The following is a 26,383-nucleotide window of genomic DNA, read 5'->3' as shown; positions in this document are numbered from 1 at the left end:
AATTGACATGGATTTTTACATGGATTTTTACATGGATTTGTATTCGCTGGAAAGGATCCGAAACAATATTGTCTCTTCACTGTTAATAAACAAGAATAAGTATGCTCAGTACAGGATGAAATATTTTGTTTCCTGAATTCCAATAAACATCATCTTTAGTAATTATTAAAAGCAAAACTTTTCATGACATCAATTTTCCCCCAAACATTAACTTGGCCAATGTAGAAAAGCAATATAAATCATTTTATTATGCATGTATATATTACATTAACTTTGAAAATATTTGTTGTTGTTTTATAGAAATAGCAATTACTGCTAGACAATCTTTATACTAATACAAGAAGGTTATGTATACGGTATTTGCAGTACTGGCTCACATAAGATCTTATATATTTTTTTTTTCTATCCTTCAGCTTAAGTTCTTTCTCGCACTGATTGTCATAAATAGTCATTGTGCTTTTGCATAATGCCCACTTTTGATCTAACAGCAGTTCAAATACAAAATCGGGACAGTAAAGATAAGCATGCTGGAGAACACAAGCAAACTATACAACCATGCAGAAAATATAGGTTGAAAAATATACAGTAACATCAACATGCGCTATGTATATAACACTTTTCCTGGGAACCCAGGATATAATAGTACAGTTCTTGTGATTTCTCTTGAAAAAAAATTCTTCTGGTTTGAAAAAGAGCCAAGTGCAAAAATAGAGGAAGGCACATTGTGCCCCATTTCGCTGTTTTCAATAAATTTTACAGCATGCATTCTGGTCTTTCCCAAGAAGTATGACTCTAGGTTCTCAAATGGGTCAAAGAACAGGCCACTATTTATTGTTTCAATGTTCTTCGTAACCACTGAAAGAGTTCTTCCCTGTATAGTCGCTGCCATCTTACATTAGCTTCTACAGTTTCCAATGCCCTAGACATAGAAGCCACAGCCGATCCTGATTTATGGAGCTGTATGAAGTTCTTTAGCTGTAAAACAAGAAAAATAAAATACATAGTAACTTGCATACAAAATTATCTTACAGCCTAAAATATATACAACCATTTTGTGTTAAGTAAAAATTCTGTTTTCTTTTACTTAAGTACAGCACTTTAAAAAAAAAAAAAAAAAAGAGTGCAGCACCGCCCCCTAATTTTTGATTGCCTAGGCAATTGAGAATGAATGGGAGCACAAAGTTTCCAGGGATATCTATGTCAGGCATCATGGGAGGCTCTTGTGTGGTCCTTCTGCGCATGCCCTAGCATCTCAGACATCCGCAGAAGGAGCCTTTTAGTGGGGAAGAAAATGTGCCGATCTCACGCATGTGCAGTGAGATCAGGGAGTTTTTTTTTTCCAACCTACATCACCCGACCTCGTGCTGGGTCAGGTGACATAGGCAGAAGAACCTAGGGGAAGAGACAAAGATGGCAGCACCCAGTGCTATGGCTCGCGGACAAATCCTGGGGCGACGCGGACCCGATGGAAGAGACGTCTGGATGGATTGGACTGCCCTGCGGTATTGAAGGTAAGTGGATATTTTTGTTTTACGGACTTTAGGGTTTAGTTCATCTTTAAAGCCATTTTGGATAGGTTATGAAATAGATATAACCACTGTAACATTTTTTGCCATCTGTGTTACAATGGGGAACAGAACAGGGTCTCTCCAAAGTTATGTTAAATTACCGATTAGATTGGGTCCCTATTGGGAGATTTACCCTCTAGTCTTATACAACTTTAAATTTCAATTTTTTTATTGCAAGAAAAGAGATTTAATATTGTTTTTGTCTAATGAGGCTTATGTAGCTAATGAGCTAAACAAATAACTGGTCCCAAGAGATCAGCTTTATTATATCTATTTTTTATTTGCTAGCCTTTTTTTATGTTAGGGGTTTTTGTTGTTTGTCATATTGTCTCAAAGTTAGTTTGTCATCATAGTGACCTCATTGACTTTTTTTCATGTCTCCCGCCACAAAATAAGTGAGCTGGTGGTGACATGGGTTTTTTAAATGGAAAAATGACTGAAAAATGACTAAATGAAACAAAAAGCCTCCTAATCAAATCAGAAGAGCAGGGGTATTCACATTTAATTTTACCACATATTCCAAAGTAGGAGGTTTATTCTTAATTTTAGGATCGTAGGGAGAGCTATCCAAATTATTTCTTAACGCACCAACAGCAAAATTCAAAAAAATTCTGCATTTTGAATGTCCTAATCTAAACACTACTGAAGTGCCGAGCAAAACATCTTTGGTGGTAAGAATAAAAGAGACTAAAGAAGCTCATACACAGCAGCTCCTATTACTCTAAAATGTTATTAAATGTTTCTAGCCCTTGCTAGAAAGTACTTTTAACATGGCCTATGACCTCTTTTCCAATGTTATGCTTCAGGTGTTCATTTTACAGGTGTCAATAAAAAAGTAAAGTTCTATAGACGGCCCTATGTTTGACTAATCTTCTTTTTTTGGCCTTCACCCTTCTTCCACTTTTTCTACACTGCCCCAAAGCATATCTTGAGTATCTAACAATGAATTAATATTATTAATATGAATTATTGAATTATACATATGCATCCTATGCAAGTATAATTACATTTTGAGATTTTACACAACTCATTCAAATTGTTATTGTTTGTTTGTTTATGAAATGTTGTTCTTAAATTCCCCAAAGTTGTTTGTTTAGGTCTGCCTGTAGGTGGGAAGCTTATGTATGTATATTTGTTTTTGTTTTTTTAATATTACAGCAGTGTTGAAAAGTGAAAGGTTCAAACAAGTAAATGAAAGCTCTGAATACAACGTGGAGTATTTGAGCAGTTCTTGCTACTTGGAAGTGACTGAAATTAACCCGGAAAACAAGTAAAACCCTGCCTTGAATTATCAATACCTTTTACATTAAAGGTACATTTTTTTACTAAATACATTTTTTTCTCCCTTACAAAATGCATGTTTGGTGATCAACTGTTTGGACCTAATAACACTATATACTTAATCATACACAGATGCTGCACACAAAAAATATGATAAAGGTACAAAATAACTTGTCTAGCATTTTAGAATGGCTGTCAAACATTTATATTAATTTTCAACTGTCAGTTTGACAGGATGAATTGTAGGAGCATATTTTGAGAATGGTGTGTCATGAAAAGCATAAACTAAAAAAACAATGAAACACACACTGGTTATACAAAAAGTTATTCTGCTTTGTTAGGATAACATTATTATTTCACTGCAGCACAAAAAATAAATATTGTCTGCTAATTCTAAATCAAGTGTGCTGAATGCAGATCTGAAGTCTGATTCTGCCTTGGATGTCAGGAACTTTTGCCTCATAGTTCCATGACATTACAAAAATGTAATTTTATGTTGCAACAACATATACAATTACACATAATTACCCTGAGTTCTTGTTCAACACACATGTACACTGCAGAAGTGTTTCAGGCACTTGCTTTTTGCATTTGTGGCTCTACGTTGTCTTCCATTGCAGAAACCAGCAGTAGTCGCCCATCACGTTGAGGTTTCACATGTTTCCATAACAGAAATAACTTGGTGGAACCTCTCCCCTTGTTCATCACTCACATCACCCAAATTTTGTGGAATTCCCAAAGATGGGAATGTAAGAAAATAATTTTAAGTGACATTCGGTAGCCAAGTTGATGGTATGCTGTTAGCGTGTTGTTCAGCATGGTTTTCAGTTTGCTGGTTGCCCAGAAAGTTTTGAGCAACTAACACAAATGAATCCTGAACTGCAAGTGGGTTACCTCTTCCAGAAGATCAGTGGGTTGAGTGTGGCATCACACATCAAATTGCAGATTTGGGGACCAACAAAAAATGCCTGCTCTCAGTTTAGAATCTGTTATAACTTTTTCAAACTTATCTTTCAGATACTGAAAACCCATACCATCACGATCCATTGCAACTACAAAGTTTTTCATTAATCCAAGTTTAATATGAAGTGGTGGAAGGTAAACTTTCTGTGGATCATTGAGTGATTTATGCTTCACATTGTACTGGCCAATGTTCAGGTTTGGGTGGCCATTCTTCACTTTGTAATGGTTGCTGTCATCACGACAGTTCCACAGGCACAGAAAGCACACACATTTTGGATATCCCAATTGCAGGCCAAGAAGGAGTGCCACCACCTTCAGGTCACCACAAATGTTCCTTGTGTTTTCTTAATAGTTAATTTCAAAATGACATCCATGGATTTGTATGTCTCTTTCATTACCTCAGCATGAGCAAGAGGAACAGAAGGTTTTTCGTTACCTTTATGCAGCAATACAGCTTTCAAACTTGCTTTGCTCGAATCTATGAACAATCTCCACTGCTATGGTAAGTATTCGCAACGTAACTCCATCATCAGACCACTCACGTTGGTACAGAAGCAAATGTCCTTTTCCAGCTTGAAATAACCTGCAAACTTTGTGTGAGGATCACGAAGTGTGAAGTTGTCTTTCATTTTTGTAGCAAATTCCACTCCTTTAATCTGGAGGCTAACAGTTCAGACTTCTCTTTTGACAAGGACATGTCACTTACTAGATTATCTAAATCTGATTTATAAATTGTGGCTTACCCTCTTCAAATTGGTGTTAATACCATTCATTAACATCAGCATCATCCTCCTGTTCCTCATCCAACATGTCAGTAACAACAGATGTAGCAGGGACTGGCACTGGATTCTCTGCATCATGTAGAGCAGATTCACAATCAGGATAAACAATTTTTGACTTAGTCTTCTTTGAAAACCCACCAATTGTACTCATACAGAAGTAGCAGTCCAAGTGATGGTCTTTAGGCTCAAGCCAAACTATGGGCACAGCAAAAGGCATTTTATTCCTTTTCTTATTCAACCGTTGTGGTAGGCCAACATAACACCCCTGACACCAGATATGAGGTGCCCAGTTGTTATCATGATCTCCAATTTCATATCCAAAGTAATACTTGTAAGCATATCTCACCCTCTTGGTTAGGTTTATCCCACAGGGTAAATTTGCCACAAATGTATCAAAAATTGTCCAGTTTATTAACACAGCTGTGCCTACTCATCTTTAGCTCAAAACAGACTGACTATGCCCTAGCTGTACTATCCAATAGTATGGTTTCCCACTAGAGACAAGCCCTTCGTCTATCTCGCCTTATATACCTATTTCTGATGTCAGCTCACTGACTTGCCCATACATGCCCAGCGGCTGCTGGAACATACATGCCACCAGGGGACGTGATTCAGCTGAGGCGGCAGCGGGCATAGTGGTAGCTGCAACTGGTATAATGTTCCCATGTAAATGTATGTACCCAGTTACTGACCATTTGAACAGCTATAGCACGCCTATAACTTAAAATCTGTGGGTGATAGGCAAATTCTGGGTTCAGATTTGGAATGGAATTTGGAACAAATGACTCTGGAAAGTCAGCAGCCTGCAGTACAAAAACTATGTTGTAAAACGTTGATGTGAAGGGAACTAGACCCAAGACTGCCTATTAAGTAACCTAGCTCTATGCAAGTTTAGAAATGTTATAATGCCAATGATATTATTTCATATTATATTATATATAGCAGAGATTCCCTCCCATTATAGGCTTCTTTTTATATTTTGCTGTTTTTATTGATTTTTCATAAGACCAATCAAAGTAGACAAGCCATTACAATGAAGAGATACAGTAGAGGCATATTGATGGAAGAGTTTGCAAATGATTAAATGTAATCTATTCAAGCATTATAGCAAAGGTGAGGGTTGACTAATCCACTATGTCAAAATGAATCCACTTGAGCTTTGTAGAGTGGATAGCACATACTTCTCTACAGCAAAATCAAATGTTAAATGGGGTGGATAAGAGATAGGTGAAAAGAGAGGGGGGGTACAGGGTTCAGAAGAATTAATATCCATTAGGGCTATGCCTTATCCACAGGTCCCATTTGTTGTCAAACACTGGAAGATTGTTGTTAACAGTATGGGTTAGATTGTCCTTGACCATTATTCAGATGAGTTTAGGTTAAATATGTATAAGCTTCTTTTTTTTCTAAAAAAAAATATATAAATTTATATATATGTATATTTACCTCATCTAATTCTTCTTCTGTATTTAGAAATTCTGTGACTCCACTGATGAGTTTAGAATTCATAAATAAGGCTTCTCCATATCTAAAGAGAAAGAAGACACCTTTATTCAAGGTATTGCTCAAAAATGAAATTATTCTCTATCCTTCAATAAGTCAAAGCACACAAGATGGTCATTTAAATTATTTATAGAATCTTTATTTCTTAGATAATAAAGTGATACATCACAAAATAATTTAAAATATTTATTTTAATATAAGAGTTATTAATATGTAGGTCCATGCAGGATAGAGTGTAGAACAATAAAAAACGTTTACTACTATCTGGGGATTCATTAGAGCAATTACCCCCACCCCTTGTCCTGATGACTACAATTTCACCAGTATAATCCAATTTGACAAGCAAATATAAAAAGAACAGACAGACAGACAGAGACAGAACTCCAATCAGCTTCAAAGCTGCTACAAAAATTTCCACATTCATTTTAAGTAAAATTTTAGTAATTTTTATAATTTTTTTCACTCTTTAAAAAAAAATTAACGTTTGGGTATCAAATATAGTAAATATTGAACAGAGTGATGCAATAATTGTAAATAAAACATACCTTGCATTCAGAATTTTCCATTTATCCCTAAAGAATTTCCATGCTAAGTCTCTTCCATGTGGATTCCTTGCTACATGAATTATAACATCAATAGCATCTTGATCTAGTACCACTTCGGAATTTAGTGACAAGTTGAGAAGCCTTAAGAAATAAATATATCACAATAGACAAAACCATTTTATCTGTACCACATCATCTGTGATACACTTTAAAAATGATCCTAATTTATTAAATATATATATAATTAGATATTTAAAGATTATAAAGTAAATAAACAGTTTTACGTAATATTTTCTAAACATATCTCAACCATTCAAAAAGATAATTGCAGCATGCTATTTAGGGTATGAGGATCCTGCATTTTTATCTGATAGTTCTGCAAATTATAAGTTTTCTGTTATTTATGTTTACACTAACTTTTCCATTGTTTCAATATTTACAGCCATACTTGTCCTAAAGGAAGAATTTCAAACATACTGTATCTATTTATATTAATTTTCTTTAACATGATAGTTGATAAGATTAATAGTTTATACAACACAGATAACCATATAAGAGGAACACTGCATTTCTAGGAGGATCAACAGGGAATTACTGGACTTCCTAAAAATGTTCCTAGCCTGAAAATAAAAAATGAAAATGAATGCAGCTATCCCATCTTAGGACTGGTAAGCTGTAATGTGTAACATATTTGTTTTTAGGTTTAGATGTATTTTAACAATTGTTTAGAAGGACACATAAGGAGTACAATGTTGTCAAATAGGTCAGCTGACTCTTGGGTATGACGTTTGAGTTCACAACAACTTGGATTGCAAATGTTATAATGCGCTAGAAATGTGAAAGTGGCTTCTCCTAGCTGGTTGGAATGGAAGGTTTGTCTAATTAGGTTGTACAAATAAAAATAGTGCCGTGCTGCAATACAGGATATAGAGCCTGAATAAATAATAAGCACTGAAGAAAATCAAGGTATATTTTAAGGAACCACTAAAAAAGATATATACAAAAAGAAAAGATTTAAAACAAAAATATACTGGGTCTAAACCCTGACATAATTAACTATGTTATCTGCACAGTTAATTACAGATGAAGAAGCTCCATGTTTTACCGTTTCAGTTATATTTCTTGCTATTTTGCACAATCAAAAATGGAGCAGCATAATTGCTTGAAAAAAGTAGCCAAGTACTGTATATATCTAAAAAACAGTTATTTCCCTTACCTGTTCAGAAGGTTCCTATTATCACTGCAGGTCAATGCTTCCAGCAATATTTTCTTTTCTGAAACGGCAGTTGTAGAATGAAATTTCATCCAGATAAACTCCCATACATCTTCATCCATCAGGGAAACTCCTGTGCAGTAGACAATGTCCCGGACATTGGGTGGAATGCTAAATAATCAATTAAAAACGGAGCGTTAGCTATCTCTAAAACATTTAATATCAGGTAAACACTATAGCTTTCTACTGACATGTATAGTAAAATATGTTATTGAACCTTAACAATACATAATTTGACATAAACTAAAATTTATGTTTAGCATTAGAGTTGTTTCTAACATTACTATGCCTCGTTGTAAATGGGTAAGGAATCCATTTAATTGAGGGAAGTTAGCGGCTAACCCCACAGGTTTAGGAAAGCTTAAAAGCGATTATAGTCAAATTAGTGTACTTGTAATAATTAAATTGTACTTTCTGAGATACTTTTTTATTTGCACTAACACTTAAATTTTCTGAGCAAGCGTTTGGGGGTTTGTCCAATGTACTGGCCTGGGCTGTACTATTAAGCAAAATAAGGTTTTAAATAAATTACGGTACTTTACATTCCCTTTTATTGATTCAAGAGCAGTCTGAAGAACACTAACACTGTTCTGGAAATTTAGAAAGTTTTAGGGTTCCTCTCGATGAGCACCAACCAAAAGGTCAATAGCATATGGGCTAGTAAGAGCATGGTAGGGGTTTACCATCTGTCCAGCCATGGCAATGCCAACACATTAGCCTAGTGTACCAGTTTTTTTATACACACCTCATAGCAATGTATCATTTTACACTGAACATCAAAAGGCCATTTATTTTATTTTCTCTATTTTTGGCATCTCTTTAAATCTAATGACTCTAATGAAAAAAAAAAAAAATCACATAACTAAAGTCTGCAAAGTGTGCAGCTATGTGCAGCAAGGAGTACAAAGAAAAAGTCAAATTCTAAAGATTCAAATGGTTGACCATCTATAAACTACCAATTCTTCCTTTACAACAAGATAATTTTCATAATTTGCTTTATGGAAACTATGTCAGTGAAAAAAAGAGACAAACAATAGGATGCAAATGCAGTGATCTGTTTATTCAAAGCTGTTCAAATGATCATCCCTGGCCCGCTATCATCAGCACTGATGATATGTTTTCATTAGGCATTATCTTCACTATTAGCTTCCTGGCATTTTGTCTTAGCTGTGCATTTTAAAGCAATTATCTTTATTTATTTTAAAATATTTGTTGACTGAATTACTATGTATAATTATGGAAAGTAGCAGACAATTATTTTATCTCTAACAACATGCAATCAAGCTATGGAATTCTGCATGACAGTTCATAAGAGATAAGGACAGCTTTAAAGGAAAGAACTAACACTATAGGCATATCTATGCCTCACTATTTGCAAACAATATGATTTTGCAGGTGTTGATGACTTTTACTTCATTTATAAAGAAATATAAAATTTGAGTAGTCAACAGTCATAAAATCACTTCGAGGTAGGATTAAAGAGTCACACAAGGCAAAGACCAAAAAATGTTTGAAGCTGCACAATGTGAAATATTCAAATGTTTAGCATTTAGGAGAAAAATATACCAGTCTGTAAATATTTTAGTGAACTATTTCCTTAAGGTTATTGTGTGCTCAAATTTAAAAAATTTGAAGGATCTTTTTTCAATAGAGAGGTATCACTTTGGCTAACTAAATGTTAATTCATTAAGCAGTAGTCCCACCAGAGTGTGCTAAAGTGTTTTCTTAAGTATTATTGTCACATATCTTGCCATTTCAAAGTGCTGCTTTAACATAAATTCAATCAGAACTAAGCTTACAGTAGTGCTGTGGTCTCTAAATAATGTGCCAGTATGCCCCTTCATTTCCACCACCACCATCCCCATTGCCATTTTTTCTGGCTCCCATGTTTCATTGGTGGTCAGAGGGTCATTCCTGTATATGCTTGCAAAAGTTACATTGGGCCTGATTTATTGAAACTCTCCAAGACTGGAGATGATACATGTTTATCAGTGGACCTGGGTGATCCAAAAAACCTGGAATGAATATGATCCAGGATTGAAAGATTTGCTAACAAATAGCAAACTACTTTTTAGAAATCCATTCCAAGTTAACTGATGAAAATGTATCCTCTCCAGACTTGGGGAGCTTAAATAAATCAAGCTCATTGTTTCTAATTATATTAGTAACATTTGCCTTAATTGTTAGGTCTATTTTGCCAGATTGGTCCAATTTCTGGTTTCTGAACTTGAATCTGAACACTTTTTAGGTCAATAGGAAAAATATTTAGTGGTTTGTAGTGTTTTGTACCTACTCTATCTAATAGTGACATTTCTAGGGGAAATGTTAAAAAAGAAAAAATGTGTACTGCAGTAAAAAAAGAGGCATATTTTTGGTCTTAAAGGCAACATGAAAAAGACACAACAGTGAGAAAATATAAATGGAAATCCCTTGAAATGTAAACACAAATATACACTCTAATTTGTGGCTTTATATGTGTTAATAAAGCTGCTCGGTTCTCCTTTGTGAAATATAAAGCACCCCCTTGTAATGGAAAGAAGGAGAGGGAGAGCTGTTCTATACTTGCAGTCACATGAAATAAGTGATAAGCAATTGTAAGAATCAATCTTTTATTGTTAAACTTAAAGGCATGCGATGTCCTGGCCATGTAGATAGGTGTGCAGCTAAAGCCAAGCACTGTTACTGTTAAAAAAAAGTTCCAAAGGTAACATGTACATTTTATCTTGTATAAGGTATTATTTTATTTTTAATATTGTGATCACTTAAATTGCAATCACAAAAATTGCATAGATGCCAGAGATAAAAACTTTGTGATTCCTCAAAAAATAACAGTATAAACACTTGTAGTTACATTGGGCTACAGTGTTCTCCAACAGATTAGAATTGGAATCTCAGAAGATAATTAAGTTAGCTTTTAGATAGAAGATTGCTTCCAGCTACTGTCACTGACAGACAACATATCATTATCAGATAACCTTGGTCTTGCCACATATCCTAGGCTGTTTGCGATTTAAGTAGAACATTCCATGTCACAGCTTTGTTTTATTAGTGAAGGTGAGTATTTAATTATCAGCAATTATTTTAGCAACTATTCATTTTTCAATAAAATACATTTAATGTATTTTAAGAAATAAAAAATAAACGCGTTTGACATGAATTGATTTTTGACATTTACACAGATTGACTTGGAATAGAAAAATTTGGTACTGGCTTCAAACCTTTTATTCCCTTGATAACGGCTAACACTAGCAGCTTGCTTACAGCGACAGTCATTACTGACTATTGACCTGTTTATAATCCCGCTGACATCAGAGTTTATTTACACATCCTAATTAGCAAGCATTTTGGATGCATATTCATTTTTGTTCAGTGCAAATACAAGTATATGTAAGCAAATTATACCACACCAACATGCTACGGTTCTTAAAATGTATAATATACACTCAAATTGCCAAGGTGTGTGTGAGTAAAATGTATCTTTGAATGACAACAGGATCAGATATTGTTACATTTACTAAGCAAAAGCAAAAAAAACTAATTCAGAAATGAAAAGTGTTGGATCATAGGAGTTTGTATTAGACTTGACTTGATGTTTTCAAGGTTTTCTGTCCTTGAATTTGCAAATATGCCACAGTGTAATTTTAACAGTTGTTACTTGTCATTTATGAGGCTATGTAAAATGTACTTTATAGTCTTACATATCAAATTGAGTATACCATTTTTTATTTTACTGGTTGTTTTATCTGAATTTCCAGGAATAGCCTAACAGAACAACTGTTGGAACAACCCTGCAGCAAATCTGTCACCACTAGTCCTAGGTGTCCATCTCCCTTTATCTACCCCAGCTTATGCAATCCTTTTTCTTGTGTGTCCAATGTGGGAAATCTTTAGAGAGGTTTTATTAAACATGCTGAGCTTTGCATTGTTTTACATAACTTATACAGTGCAGCATCCGAAAGTGAGATCTGAAAACCTATAGTATTGACAATGCCTCAAATGTATCATTTGTCGCTTTTCTCCAGCAATATGGCATATAACTCCAATCTCCTTTTTTGTATTTTCTATGTTTTCACTATATGGGTGATGTTCTGATTTACCAGTAGTGGTGGGATGATAGTTCACATTAAAGTTGGAGTGGCTATTTCTCCCTTGAAATACGAGCTTTGCAATTTAATAGGAATATTAGTTAACTCATAATTAAAACTCATGTTTGTAAAGAGAGCATTGCTGTTTCATACTGTCTACACTGCTGTGACTTAATATTAGTTATCCAATAGCTGTGAACTGTTTCCTTACAAAATGTTTTGACAAAAATGTGTTGTCAACTGAATACTAATAATTTTAATAGGCAAATATGTATAAAAAAACTTCCAGCTCTATCTAATTCTGTATCTAGTATCTAAAGATTTGAAATAAAAATTATAATGAAACATTTGTGTATTTGTGTCTCTAGCTTCTTAATTACGTATCTGATATATATATATATATATATATATACACTGTGTATGAGTATACAATACATTTCTTCATTTAAATGTTTTTATAGCATTCCCTTTTCTATAATTTGTATTACAGAAAGGTTCTGCCATACACCAGCTATCTCCAGTAGAAACAAATGGTCCTACCTAAAGCACATACAAATCTTCCCCATTCTGAAGAATTAGCATATTTTTAATTTCAGCAAAGTTACAATAAAATGATATACATTTGTAAAATAGAAGATATAATTACTTATCTTCTGGGCAAATTGTGTTCTAATTTCATAAAATGTAATTGAATGCATTTTATACTATTCTTTAATTAAGTGGAAAATTGAAATTCCACTTAGAACTGCAACTTTTTAAAACAAAAATCTAATCTGTGAACCATTCTGTAACTAGTTTAAAGCTATGTCAGTTCTAAGAATTATGAATAACAACTCATTAATATGTACAATAATCTGAACAGAAAGTAGTGCAATAAAAATGAATAGAAATGCAGTCTGCTTATTAAAGATGACCAATTTATCAGTTTTACTCAAAGAAAGACCATTCAGCCCAATTCTAAGGGTTTCAAACAACATAATTAAAGCTCAATGATATAACTCAAGGTGGTATTTTTGCATTTTGGTTTTTCATTGTGAAATTTTTTTCTTATTTAAAGTTAATAGATTGTTCATCGGTGGATCACAAAAGTCATCAAAGTAACCTAGAAGTATTCATACAATCGATGTCTGTTTTGGGAAAGCTCAAGGAGATCTTTAGTAGTCACATACCACTTTTGTGCATAAATGTAAGCTGTAGACAAAATTTCTTTCTGATAGAAAATCAAGCTTTGTGCATGCAACATCTGAAAGTTTACAGAACATTTACTTTGGATTTCTGTTTTTTTTTTTTTTACTGACCAAAAATCCCACAAATAAGAGTATCAATCACAATTCTGAACAATATTTTTTCGGCAATTAGGAACTATTAAATTTATCCAGCCAGTAGGTAGAGCTTAAGGTTTCTATTCCCATGCTGATCTAATTACTGCTAAATGAAAAGGGTGGTTGTTTACACAGCTCAATATCTCAATCAGATAAACAAGGCAAATGGCATGATGATACTGCTCTTCATTCAGGAAGACCAGGCTTCTTTAGAGAATGATACACTTAAGCACAATTCAGTATGTTTATAATCCAAACATTAAAATCAAGTTAGCTTGAAGGCTACAATGTTTCAAACAGGCTGAAAGATAATGATGACAACCCTGAAATATGTGCTTTCAAAAACAAGGTGCCCCATTTTCCTATTTTGACAGATTGGAGCTAACCTTTAAATCATATACATAGGGCAAAGTAACAGGTTTGCCACAATCATTGTACTAGCTTTCCCTGTTTCATTTGTGCCTATTTCACATCCAGTTTTTTATCCTATACATTCCAGAGTCTCTAATCCATTTTTAGAATGCTCTCTGACTTCAATTAGGCAACCAGGTGAATTCTTTAAATCAGTGATCGCAAACCAGTGGCTTGTGAGAAAATTTTGGGGTTCAGCTGGTCTGGACGGTGCACCCCCGGGCAGGGTCAGAAAAAGGACCCTGCTGGGGGATGCATCGGCCAGAGCCATGGACCATGTCCCCCGTACAGTTCCTAGGCTCAAGGAGGTGGGCGGGCTGTTTCCCTGGACACAACCCGCCCACTCTCCCATTGAAGGTTCAGATCTGCGATTGGAGAGTGGGCGGGGTTATGTATTCATGACGTCACTATGGGGACGGTTTGTCCCCCTTTGAGCGACAACCTGCGCATGCACAGTCAGGAGCCGGTAGTTTTAATGGTCCGCAGGACCGAAAAGGTTGGCGAGCACTGCTTTAAATGGCTGGGCATGCTCACACACAGTACTTTGTAGCCTGATAAGCAAACAGGTTGAGTGTTGGAACTAACACGGATAAGTATTGGGCATTTTTAGCATCTGTGCAACTTTCTGCATCTTTTTTGCTGTACTTGTCTCTGTGTCTGGATCAGCTGCTCGCCCCAGGTAACCTAGCCACACTCTCCCTGTCTCATACAGTTGCCTGCTATAGCTCCTTGAGATTCCTTTACATTTTTTATTTTTCTGAAAGTCAAACCTAGCCCCTCCCAACCTCACTATGACAAAACTAGACCTGACAACTGGCCACTCGGATACAAAGTATGTGATAATGGAAAAGCAAAGTAGATGTCACAAATTCCTCCATAACTGCAATGATTGTGTTTTGCTCCAGCCATGAATCAAGGCAGAGGGAACATAGAAAATAAAGGATTATTTACCAAATGGCACCTGAAAAAAATCATTAATATATAGGGTTACGTTTTGGTTTGGAGTAGAGGTGCAAATATAGTCTAAAAAGCTAATACATTTCATTTATTATATTGCACTACATTCAGATTAGATCATTGTACACATTAATGAGCTCCTTTAAGGCACAACAGGATGTGAGATACTTGTGACACCAGTAATTTATCCATATGACTAAAGAACCTGCAGTTGACATACAGCAGATAATTTGTTACCTTTCAAAACAGATCACAGAGTGGAAAGGCCAAAACAGGTAATATGTAATACAATGAGTGCAAGATAATGTTATCTACTAAGATGTTCTTGATTGATATCAATATTATAGCTTTGACATAACTTACATAAATTGCCAACAGCAAGGATTTTTTTTTCATTTTTTTCTATCCATATTTCAGTGTTTAGAATAGAAGGGATGACAATTCATTTAGGGTTTAACAAAACATGCACATTTAGTTGTTTTAATAAATCAGGTAACTTTAATATAAAAAGAAATAGAGGAACCATATTTTAAATGATTTTAGTGATTTCTGCATCACAAACAAATAATTGTTTAGACTTACATACAGCAGGTTGAAAATTAAATTATTAGTCTAAGAAAGCACTGAAAAGTTTAGGGAGAATTTTTTGGATATACTGCAATGGTTTACCTTTATCGGAATATGTAATTTTGTATTTAACTATATTTGAGAATGTCACACTTACCTCTTCCTCGCTAAAGTGCAGGCATCTCTCTTCTGCGCATGCGGGCAGTTCTGACTCTGGGCATGCCTCTGCTACCAGGCTTTATCAATTTCGTCCGACCCACCGGCCAATCAGAAAATAGACTCTTAATCATCCCTGGCTATTTAGCTAGCTCAGACACAGCACTCAGTGTTTGTGCAACGTGTCTCCACTAGTGCCATGCCCCTAGCTTTGGTGACCTAGTTCCTGTACACCTGTTGATTAATTGTTTCTTCTGTCCAGCTCTTGTGTTAACCCCTTGTTGCTCAGTCTGTTGTTTGCGGTCAATTACCTTGTGCTGTTCCAGTGTTCCTTCCTGTCTGTGGCTGTTCTTGTGTCACCGTAGTGTCTGCAGTGGCCCCTGTGTCACTGGTGTCTATTTCCTGGATCCCTGTATTTGACCCCTGGCTTGTGACCTTGCCTCTCTTGCTTGCTGCCTGCCTTGACCCTGGCTTTCCTTGACCATTGTTCTGCCTAGTGACTTGTTACTGAGTATCCTCCTGCCCACCCTGGTGTGCCCAGCTGCGCAACATCTTAACAACTAGAGGCTCTGGAGAAGACCTGGCTGCCACTTAGACTCATATTGGTTTTGAGCAATTTCACATTGCCCCTTAGTGGCTCTGTCCTCCCAAGTGTGACAAAGAAACAACTGAAACATACCCTGTTCTAGGTCTTTGTAAAATAATGGGGTTCTTGGTAGCAAATGACAATATTTACATAAAAATATGTCCATATTTATTAAACACTTCTTCTAATAACAAAGAAAAAAATCTCTAATTGTACACATTAAGTAAGTCAACAAATATCACATATGTCCATGTAAAATGGATATCATGAATATGGTTTAATGCTTTTTGAAATAGGTCCTAATTTCCAAATTGTTTGATTTTACCAGTTACTAATGTACTTTATTCTCATTTGAATTCAGTGCACATATTACAAAAGCAGCTTCCACCAGTGCTTACATGATCACATAATCTCTATGAAAAGAAGCTTCAACCAAATTTCAATTCTCCTCTCCAATAAAATTCATATGACCAAAAGCCTAGGCCCTGGCCTTGAAATCAACACTGGATGAAACTGGAAGCAACAATTCTAAGTTTTTCCGTCCTCCTATTGCTTCTCATTTATCTATTTCAGTAAGGCTGTCAACATGGTTTTAACATTTTAGTCCACGTTTCTATGTTTAAAAAAACTATACATTTTGATACATATTTCCAAACTTTTAAAACATTTCTGTGTTTCAAATTACTGTAGAATTATACTAATTATAGAAGCTGAAATTTCTAACAAGATTATAGATTTGTTGTAATAAACTGATTGGTACACATTGATTTAACTGCTTTGTGGCCACACATGTAATTTGTTACTAGTATAGGTCATGATCTCTATTTGATACACCATGCCTTGGGGGTTATGTAATAAATTACACTACATCTAAAATTCCCAAATGACCATGATAGATTACTGTGACTCTGTATGCTGGAAAGTGCTGTCACAAATAGTTTTAGTTTCTGTTTTAGAACTATCACTTAGAATGGGAGCTTGAATTTTGAAACAAAAAAAAAGAGATTAAAAGTAGCAACTGAAGCTTCTGTTCTTCAAAATGAGAGGGTAAGTTTTCAAGGGATTTCATTAGCACTCGGGGCTGTATAATAAACATGATCCTAAAACACAATAATAGGCCTATATATATATCTCTATAAAGCAGTGAATCTGACATTCATTGAAACATTCTCTGGTGGAGAATCTTTCAGGTCCGTGTATTTCAATTATTGGAAATAACTGATTCTCCACCTGGGAATGATTCAGTAAATGTCAGATTTCCTGCTTTATAAAGAGACAACTAAGCGTCATTACACTTTATATACCTTTTATATGCCTTATCAGTTAATTTATATACACCCCATACTCTTCAGTTTCTTCCAAGTGAGTAATGTTACATACAATCTATTGATGAGTCTAGTTTGTTGCAGGGAAATAATACATGGAAAACATATAGATTGATTTTAAAAATGCTGAATTACATAAGCAGTTAAAAATCATGTAACCTTAAAATATGAGGCACAAATATAAACGAATCTGATGCTAAACTATTTTTACAATGTAAAAACATTTATACATTGGGCTATCATGGCAGAACCTGGATGATCCACCCAACCTGTAATGGATTTCTTAAAAATCAATTATTAGTTGACAAATGTTTTCAATATTAAACCAGATCCATTCGAAGTTTTCTGGATCACTCACATTCTCCCATGATAGTGTATCTTCTCCAGTTTTGGAGAGCTTTATTGAATTAGGCCCTTTGTATCATACAATGACTTAATCATACAAGCACTTAATGTATACAGGCAACAGCCTAATGGCATGAATTAGGCAGACATTTTTCCAATTTACAGTAGCAAAGTTGTCCATAAAATAGACATATTTATTTATTATTTAAGAGTAAAGAATACAGCCATAAATTATTGGCATAATCTTCCATATTAAAAATACCATGCACTATACTATGCACTTTTATTTGTTGCTGCCTGCTGCAAACTTTGATAAATGGTTATATGGCCTGAATATTCTGGAATATTATAAGTCCTCTGTGTAGACAACCTTTACATTGAAGCATTAATATGTGCATCATCTCTGCCAACATATAATATCATCTATTAAACTCAAAATCATTTCTAATGTAATTTTAAATAAATGTATTACAAGTATCACTGTGAATGAAAAAAAAAATCGAGAAAACAATAGTGTACTGAATTTTAAAGGAATATTGATTCCAAAAGCCATGCAGCATAAGGAAAATGACAGAATCATTATACACAACCATTTTGTATCAATGTTCATGTGAACATGTCCTCTCCTATTTCATAAAAAATGACATCTTCAATAATATTTCAGAATGAAAACCTTACAAAAATCATATTATGTGACCTAAAGCTGAACTCCTGTTACACAATATAAAAAGTCTACCTGTTTTGCCATGAAAGTACCAGCCATTTGTTCAAAGCAATTTAAACTGCATAAGGTTGCAGGAAGGAGCATTGCGTATCACTGGGTCACTCTGCTTTTTAAAGGGCTGACAGCATTGCACCAACTGGTCATCCTTATTGTCTGTCAGGGGAGTGTTGGCATTAGTATTCTTATTTCTTTCATTATAGATTTCCTATGTTGATATTGCAGTCATAAATATAGTGTTAACATGCACATATGACATTGACTATGTTACCCTGTCACTCTTCTAGTAGATGCCTGCAGGTATGGCTTTAGGTGTGTACATATTCATTTATACAGGTAGTCCTCATTTACGGACTTACCTGATTAACGTCCGCTCGCACTTACAACCAGCTCTTTTGATGAGTACACTGTACATAACTGTACTGTGTAAACCTGTCCAGTGTCTCCTCCTCATTCTTCCAGGCTCCCTCCTTCTCAATCCTCCATGATCCTCCAGGGTCCCTGGTCTGCAGACTGTCTGTGAACTTTTTACTGATAGGTGCTGCGTGCTCACAGCGCTGCAGACCGTGTCTTTCCTATGCTCCTCGCCTAATGACCAATTTACTAATCGACCAGGTCCCAGCAACGAAAACTGTATGGTAAACATCTGAGATATGTCTCCTTTTATAAAGCATATATATGTATTCCTAAAAACCAGAGTATATGCTGGGAAAAGAGTCCAGAAAGTAGAGAGCAACTCTGCTAGGGTTGTTCATTAAGGGTGTTCCCCTATCTTCTCTAATAACTTTCAATGTTGAGCCACCTCATTAGGCAATCATATATAATATATAAAAGAAGAAAAAGAATGAGGTTCACGGCTCGGGGATTGTATAAAAAAATATATACGTGTAATTGTTACATGGTATCAAAGAAAAACATTTATATAACGCAATCAGGTATTTTTCCTTGGTCCTGTTAACACTTCACATGTCATCAAACAAATAAATGTGTGAAGAACCCAAAAAGTCCTGACCGTATAGAGTTTGTGCAAAAATCCGACACATTTCACCACCATTAGGCTTCCTCAGGGATATCTTTTGTACGTACTTTTCGGTCAATAGAAGATCATACAAGACACAAACATGAGTGATGATAAATGTGGCAAGGTGAAGGTTGAAAACCTTGTTCAAGTTAGTGCTCCTTAAGCCTTAAAGAAGATTTCGGTATATTTCTATGTTGATGTACATAAATGATTCATAAAAGCTTTGGTACTCAATGAGGATTGGTGTTTCATTCATCCATCAAGATTGTAAGGATGTATAGGAGAGGCACAGGCCTTCCATTGCAATTTTAGAAACAGGTCTTGTAAGCTGAAATGAATAGGGTCACAAAGGAGTATTGCCGGGAGATGAGCACTGCTAGGGTTGTTATTGTTTAGTTTTTTTCAGGACTCTGAAATGGGAAGAAAGGTACTGGGTGGGCCTTCCCATTCCACTCAGGAGCACAGAATTGTTTAATATGTACCCCAAAACGGGTTTTCCAAAGGTGACACTCATGGATTAGTGCACGTCTTTCATGTTCAAAGTAATGGATGACTTGTGTAAACTCTTCTAAATCAAGCAGTTGTGGACCTCTGTGCACCACCCGCAGACAGATGGCCTGGTTGAGCACTTTATTAAAAGTCAATGCTTTACAGGCAATTTTGGTACCTGCAGTTTTAATTACTACTGGTAAGCAATGACAATGTTTAGAAAAATAAACTAGTTACTTCCTTATGGGGTGATTTCCAGAATCTTTTGCACATTCCCTGAAAGTGTGAAGCTTTTAAATTATCACATACTAAATACAAACATCTAGGATTAGAAACTGTCGATTATGTGTTAATAGGACATAGGAAGAAACGATCACAGATAATAGTAGATACTTTTTATATTTATAGTATTTCAATTGAATCCTCTGTGTACTAGTTAAGAATACCTTTTTCTTTCTTCATCTACAAGGTTGAAGCTAATAATACAGTGTGACTAGTTTCAGGTTATTTCTAGCAGAACAAGTGACAGGCAATCACTTAAGCCATGTTGTAGATAAATAGAAAATAACCTAAAACAGTAGCTGTAGCATGTGAAAACTTGACTGTTTCTATATTTGAACAGAATCAAGAATCTGAGCATAAACCGCTTTATTTAAAAATAACGTGATTAGAAATATGGCTAATAGGAACCTCTTGGTTAGAGCTCCCCTTTTATTCCATTCACGCCAAGGTATATACCAAGGGTAAAAATGCTTTGAAAGAAATTCCTTGGGATCTTTTATGTATTATTGTTTTTTGGATAGCAATATCAGTGGCAAAAAACAGCTGTAATAATGTTATGTTGTTAATTATATAGTGAGTAAAACTGGATGTTAACATGTCTGTTGCCATGTGAATCCAATAATTTAAATCATTTGCATCCATGCCTGTATGTAACTTGCTTAGCTAATATTTAAATATTGTAGTGAGTTTTGCAATATAGTTTTTACACAACTACAGTAGCAATACCAACCATTTATTAGTTCAGTTAATGGGCCTGATTTATAATACTCGAGAGGATACACGTTCATCAGTGAACCTGGGTGATCCAGCAAACCTGGAATGGATCCGGTGCAGGAGTGAAAACATTTGCTAACAAATAGCAAATTACTTTTGAGAAATCTATTCCAGGTTTGCTGGATCACCCAGGTTCACTGATGAAAGTGTGTCCTCTCGAGTATTATAAATCAGGCCCATTAACTGAACTAATAAATGGTTGGTATTGCTACTGAACTGAATGGCAACTCTGAACTTCCACACATATCTCTCCTTTTTTTTTTTACTGTAACCTAAACATGAAATTATAGATTTTATGAGATATCAAGGTTATTCTTTACAGTTCAGACACTCTTTATGTTTAGTTTATAAATATAAACTAAACATGTGAATATAAATATAAATATTTATATTCACAGTTGCAGCTATTATATAAAATCTTTAATAAGGATGAATCACATTTTTTAAAATGTTCTATGACTGATAATTTATTAAATATATATTTTCTTTGGAGTGGGAGAAGAAATCGTGTTAATTTAGTTATGTTTGGGTGCATATATTGTATTAAATATATCTGAATTAAAATACATATAAGATCAATATTATTTAAATTTTTCATTTATGTTGCAGGGTGCTTATTGTTCTTACTGCTCCATTGTAGGCATTAACATATAACATTTCATTTTACATCAGTGCCTGTTTGTTTGACAATTATCAATAACTGTAACCATAATTTATTTTGTATTTTTTATATTTAATTCATTTGATTTGTTCTTACTGTAAACTTTTTTTTTGTTCTTAAAAAGGAGCTGAAACTGATAAAACTGATCCTTCCACTCTGCAGCAACAGACCGTTTATGAAGGTGATCTTTTGTTTCCTGTTAATATGGAATACATTACTTTTGCAATGATCTGTTGCATTCCTGGTGGTACCAGCCTTTCTCTTCACTACTTAAAACGTACCTAAACTCAACATTTTTTCTTTACACTGTAGGGTAGACAAACCTTCTCTACAAAGTATAAATGTTGGTGTGCAACACAGCTTCCACACACCCTTTGTTGCAGCACCGCCACTAATGGGACTGCAGACCCTCCTGGGATACCTATGTCATGAATCCCTGGAGGCTCTGGCTGCTTCTTCTGCTCCTTCCTCCAAGAAGAAAGAAATGGCGATCCCACGCATGCACAGTAAGATTGGCTCTCTTTTTTTTCCCCTTCACAGCGGAGATGGCGCAAGAAGACCGGAAGAGAAGGCAGAAGATGGAGGCGCCCAAAGCTTCCTTTGCACCAGGTAGAAGAGGAATCCCAGGATGATGCGGGACCGGATCGCAAGGAGGACCAGCTTCCTCAATGGATCTGCTGGATTAAAGGTAAGTGTCTTTTTTTGTTTTTAGTTTACTTCCATAGATCACATTGTCATCCAGTAGGTCCAACCATTCTGTCTTCCTACTTTCTGGTGCGGACTGGATGCTGGGTGCCGACATCTTCCTTTTTCTCCTTCCAATTTTTTCTTACGTCACTCAAGAAGTTTTCCCTCACTGTCTGCTTGGTAAAATATGGATAATTCATAGAAAGTGAGGTGAAATCTCTCTAACATATGCAAAAATTAGGAACAAGGTTTGGGAATAACCTGCAGCCAATAGGAGTGTGGCCAATGTTACCTTGATAATTACCTGAAAAACCATGTTTACAGTAACTACCATTAGCATTACTTAAGTGAAACCACATTAAAGTACATATACATTTACATAAATGTATTTACAAAGCATTGTTGTACACTTAATTACATTCATTCTTCTCTAGTCATTACCTTTTAACTTAAATATATTTATCTATCGTTAGTTAATGCCTTTTAAGTACAATCAGTTCTGCTTTGTTGTTGTTGGAAGATGTTCCTAGAAAGAGAGCACATGTGAGGTTTGCACTTTGGATGGTATTCAGAATCATTCTGTACTATACCTATACGTCACTCAATGGATTTTTCTCATCATATGTGTTATATGCTGCTTTCTAAATATGCCTCTAGAATGTTTGGGAATGATAAATGACTTTGAAGAAATCAGTTCCAGGTTTGCTGGATCACCCATGTTCACTGATGGAAGTGTATCCTCTTCAGCCTTGGGGAGTTTTAAAAAATCAGGCCCAATGAAGCTTTAAGTGTGAAAAAAATATGTATAATCTAAACATTAAGAACAAAAAAAATAAAAAAATAATTATTTGTGTTTAGAAAATACCTCATGTACTGACCCAGCCATAACAATTTTCTAAAATTGAGGAAAAAATGCAAGAATTTGTTCTACTGTATCTTTGTATGTAGTATGCATACTAATGACTAAAGATTAATCAAAACATGACAAGACATGCTTTTCTCATTTGTTAAGGAATTTAGAATTGCCATTAAACTTTAGGATTCAATTAAAATGAATTTGATGTTTTAACCTTGTAACATAATTTTGTTTAAAAAAGTCATATAACTGACTCATTCTTTTTTATTTTAAAGTATCATTTTCCACATATTAAATATCCTAAAAGGTCAAAAACAAAACAAAAAAATCATACATTGAAAAATATTTTACTGAATTTAATACAGATGTAAAATGGTATACAAATTATAGTTATTCAGTAACCAAAATGTTATTTCAATGAATGTGTTTTAACACATTAATATTTTATAATTTGTTGTAAGTTTACAAATATTTTCTTTACCTTAAAAGAACATTAAGTTTCTTAATATGTTGCATACAGCAATAATAGAGCAAATATTAAAGTAAAATAGCACTGTTAGGAGATGCTTATCTGGCTGGTGATCCTGTGCTGTGCGCCATCACAGTATCAAACACTGTTTCTTCTGTCTAGCAAAGTCACTTGCAGCAGCAAGGAGAACTAAGAGAGAACTAAGAAATAGCAGCAGCCCCTGCTTCCCTTTAGCCATGCAGCCTGAGATACTTTATTGCTACCCCCTGAAAACACCTGCCCTGATTTAATAAAGTTCTCCAAAGATGGAGAGAATACACTTTCATCAGTGAAGCTGGGTGATCCAGCAAACCTGGAGTGGATCTGGTCCAGGATTGAAAACATTTGCTAACAAATAGCAAATGACTTTTAGGAAATCCATTCCAGGTTTGCTTAATTACCCAGCTTCACTAATGAAAGTGTATCCTCTCCAGCCTTGGGAAACTTTAATAAATCAGGGCCACTGAGAGGATGTGCACAGCTGAAGTGGATTCTAGAGGCAGATTAGTTCCTGACTCTATCCTGCGCTGTGATTGGCTGATAGGGCTTTATAACCTTTTTGCTCACAGTCCCCAGTGCTTATTGTAGCATTAAGCTGAGCTAACTTGCTGCTGGTGTGTATTCATGTGTTTTACTGTTGCTGACCTTTCCTGTTTCAGACCCTGTGAGTTTATGTTGCCAGGACAGACCTTTTGTGACTCCGACTCTGCCTGTGTGCTGCCCTTGTCTACTTCATCTGGGGGATGGATTATCTGTGTATGACCTCTTGCTCTTTATTCTGGACTTGTCTCTGTTAGAATCTTGTCACTGCTTTATCTGTGGGCTTCTAGTCCTCTACCAGCCCTTCCCCAGACCCCTGAGGCTGAGCGAGGGTTTGCTATAGGTGAAGAGTGCGGGGGACTGGTGTCTGGTGAGTACTGTTGCTGAACCAGGGCCTCATAAGCACATAGAATATGAGTCTTCAAAAAATGAAAAGAAATGAGTTGATAATTCACCAGTGTTGCCCCTACAATTCAATTAGATGATTTAGGAATGGGTTAGACGGGTTAAGCTGGGTTAAGAATTGCAACTATGGGTATTTTATTGCAGTTTACATGTCCTTTAATTGTGGTGGTGTTTTTAGTGGGTTTTTTTCGTTTGTTTTTTTGGTCATCTGATATTCCTACCAGTAACATGCAATCTTGTCTGGGGTGATAAAACTGTATCTGCCACACAGCAGCCATGTTACTTTAGAACGTTTTATCCTGAAATAGACAACTGAACACCTTCTTCTCTCTATTACATTGAAAGGGATGTCCCATAAAACATGTAGGTAACCTGGAATCGACTGATAACACTTTTTGGGATGTTAGTACAGTAAAGACACTATATTCTTACAACCATACAAGCTTACAGATTTCTGGCACTGTTGTTGACACCATACTGTTGATAAAATGTGTTAGAGTTGGCATTAGGATACCTAAAGTATACATATATATTCAGTATGTAGATTCTCACAATCAATAAGGTCAATAAAGTAGTTTTTTATTATAAATGAGAAAAGCCCTAAACTGCAATGTTACAAACTTCCAATTTATATATATATATATATATATATATATATATATATATATATAAAATCATTTGTAAAGATACACATCCTCCAGATAAAAATTTGGAAAAAACCTAGAAAATACATAAAAGTGACAATATGCTGAACATTTTAAAACATTTACTGACCACCTTCTATCTATCACATTTTACTGCATGGCAAGAGTTCAAAGGATTCATCAAATAGAGGGCCACAAGATGGTTATTGCCAATGTCTAAAAACATGTTAGCACCTCTCAGTGGATATAATGATGTTCAACTGACCTCATGTAACTGTCGGTCAATTTTCAATCAGTGACAGAAGGCTTGATTTGTAGTAGTATATTTCAGAACTCAATAAAATTATAGTTACAGACCTACACTGTCTTAAAATTACCAACACACTTGGGCATCAACCTCTGTGTTTTCCAGCCGAAAAATAGCATTTTGTTTAGTGATTTTATAAGCTTTAGTATTTTCAAGCAACAAACACATATGGTGAATACTTTTCATTGCGTGCACCAAGTCTTCTATGTATTAAAATAAAAAGATCCAAAAAATGTTTAAGTCGACAGTGGAACAAGTCATTTCTTTACTAAAAATCATCTTTTATAGAGAGACGCTGGAAGTGGCCAACATTATATTTCTTTTGTTTCAATGGTTTTCGATAATGTAGCACATGTGAGTTTGCTCCTTCCCTCCCCCCTTCTCCTTGTGTCTTTTCCCCTCCCCCTTGCCTCTCTATTTTCATACTTGATAAGACCAACAGTGCTTTTTGTTTTTTTGTTATGTTTTTATACCCTGTTGTTGTTTCCTTTGTAATTTGTCTGTTATATGTTAAAAAATTAAGTAAAAAGAAAAAAAAAGTAAAGTAAAAAACACATTTTCTACTGATGTCTAGCAATGAGTAAATGAGCTGACAAATCCACACACAAAAATTGGCACTGCAAACCCCAATAAAATCAATGGGGCACAAAATTGAATCAAAACTTCAACTTTTTTTAAAACTTATCTTTTTGTACAGAATTCACTTTTTTAAATTCTATAAATATATCAGTTTTTGATCAGGTTTGAGAGGTGACCGGTGTATTTTAATCAAGTCGTACCAAGTCTGCTTTGACTGTCGGAAATATCTTGGTAAAAAAT

The 26,383-nt window shown here is 35.0% G+C and overlaps 1 protein-coding gene across 1 annotated transcript in view; it reads right to left on the bottom strand.

Moving 5' to 3' along the window:
- Nucleotides 1–222: 222 nt before the first annotated feature.
- The window catches only part of TRHDE (thyrotropin releasing hormone degrading enzyme), a 186,263-nt gene continuing 160,102 nt past the window's right edge, over nt 223–26,383 (bottom strand). The window contains exons 15-18 of the mRNA XM_072399026.1: nt 7,859–8,026; nt 6,643–6,783; nt 6,041–6,122; nt 223–975 (exon numbers count right to left, since the gene is read on the bottom strand). Coding sequence (XP_072255127.1) covers nt 829–975; nt 6,041–6,122; nt 6,643–6,783; nt 7,859–8,026 — 538 coding nt within the window. The 3' untranslated portion in view covers nt 223–828. The remainder of the gene's footprint in view (nt 976–6,040; nt 6,123–6,642; nt 6,784–7,858; nt 8,027–26,383) is intronic.

The sequence above is a fragment of the Pyxicephalus adspersus genome, chromosome 2 (genome assembly GCF_032062135.1).
Source record: "Pyxicephalus adspersus chromosome 2, UCB_Pads_2.0, whole genome shotgun sequence".
Taxonomy (NCBI): domain Eukaryota; kingdom Metazoa; phylum Chordata; class Amphibia; order Anura; family Pyxicephalidae; genus Pyxicephalus; species Pyxicephalus adspersus.
Note: the sequence above shows the minus strand (reverse complement) of the source record. Positions and strands in the feature narration are given on the sequence as shown.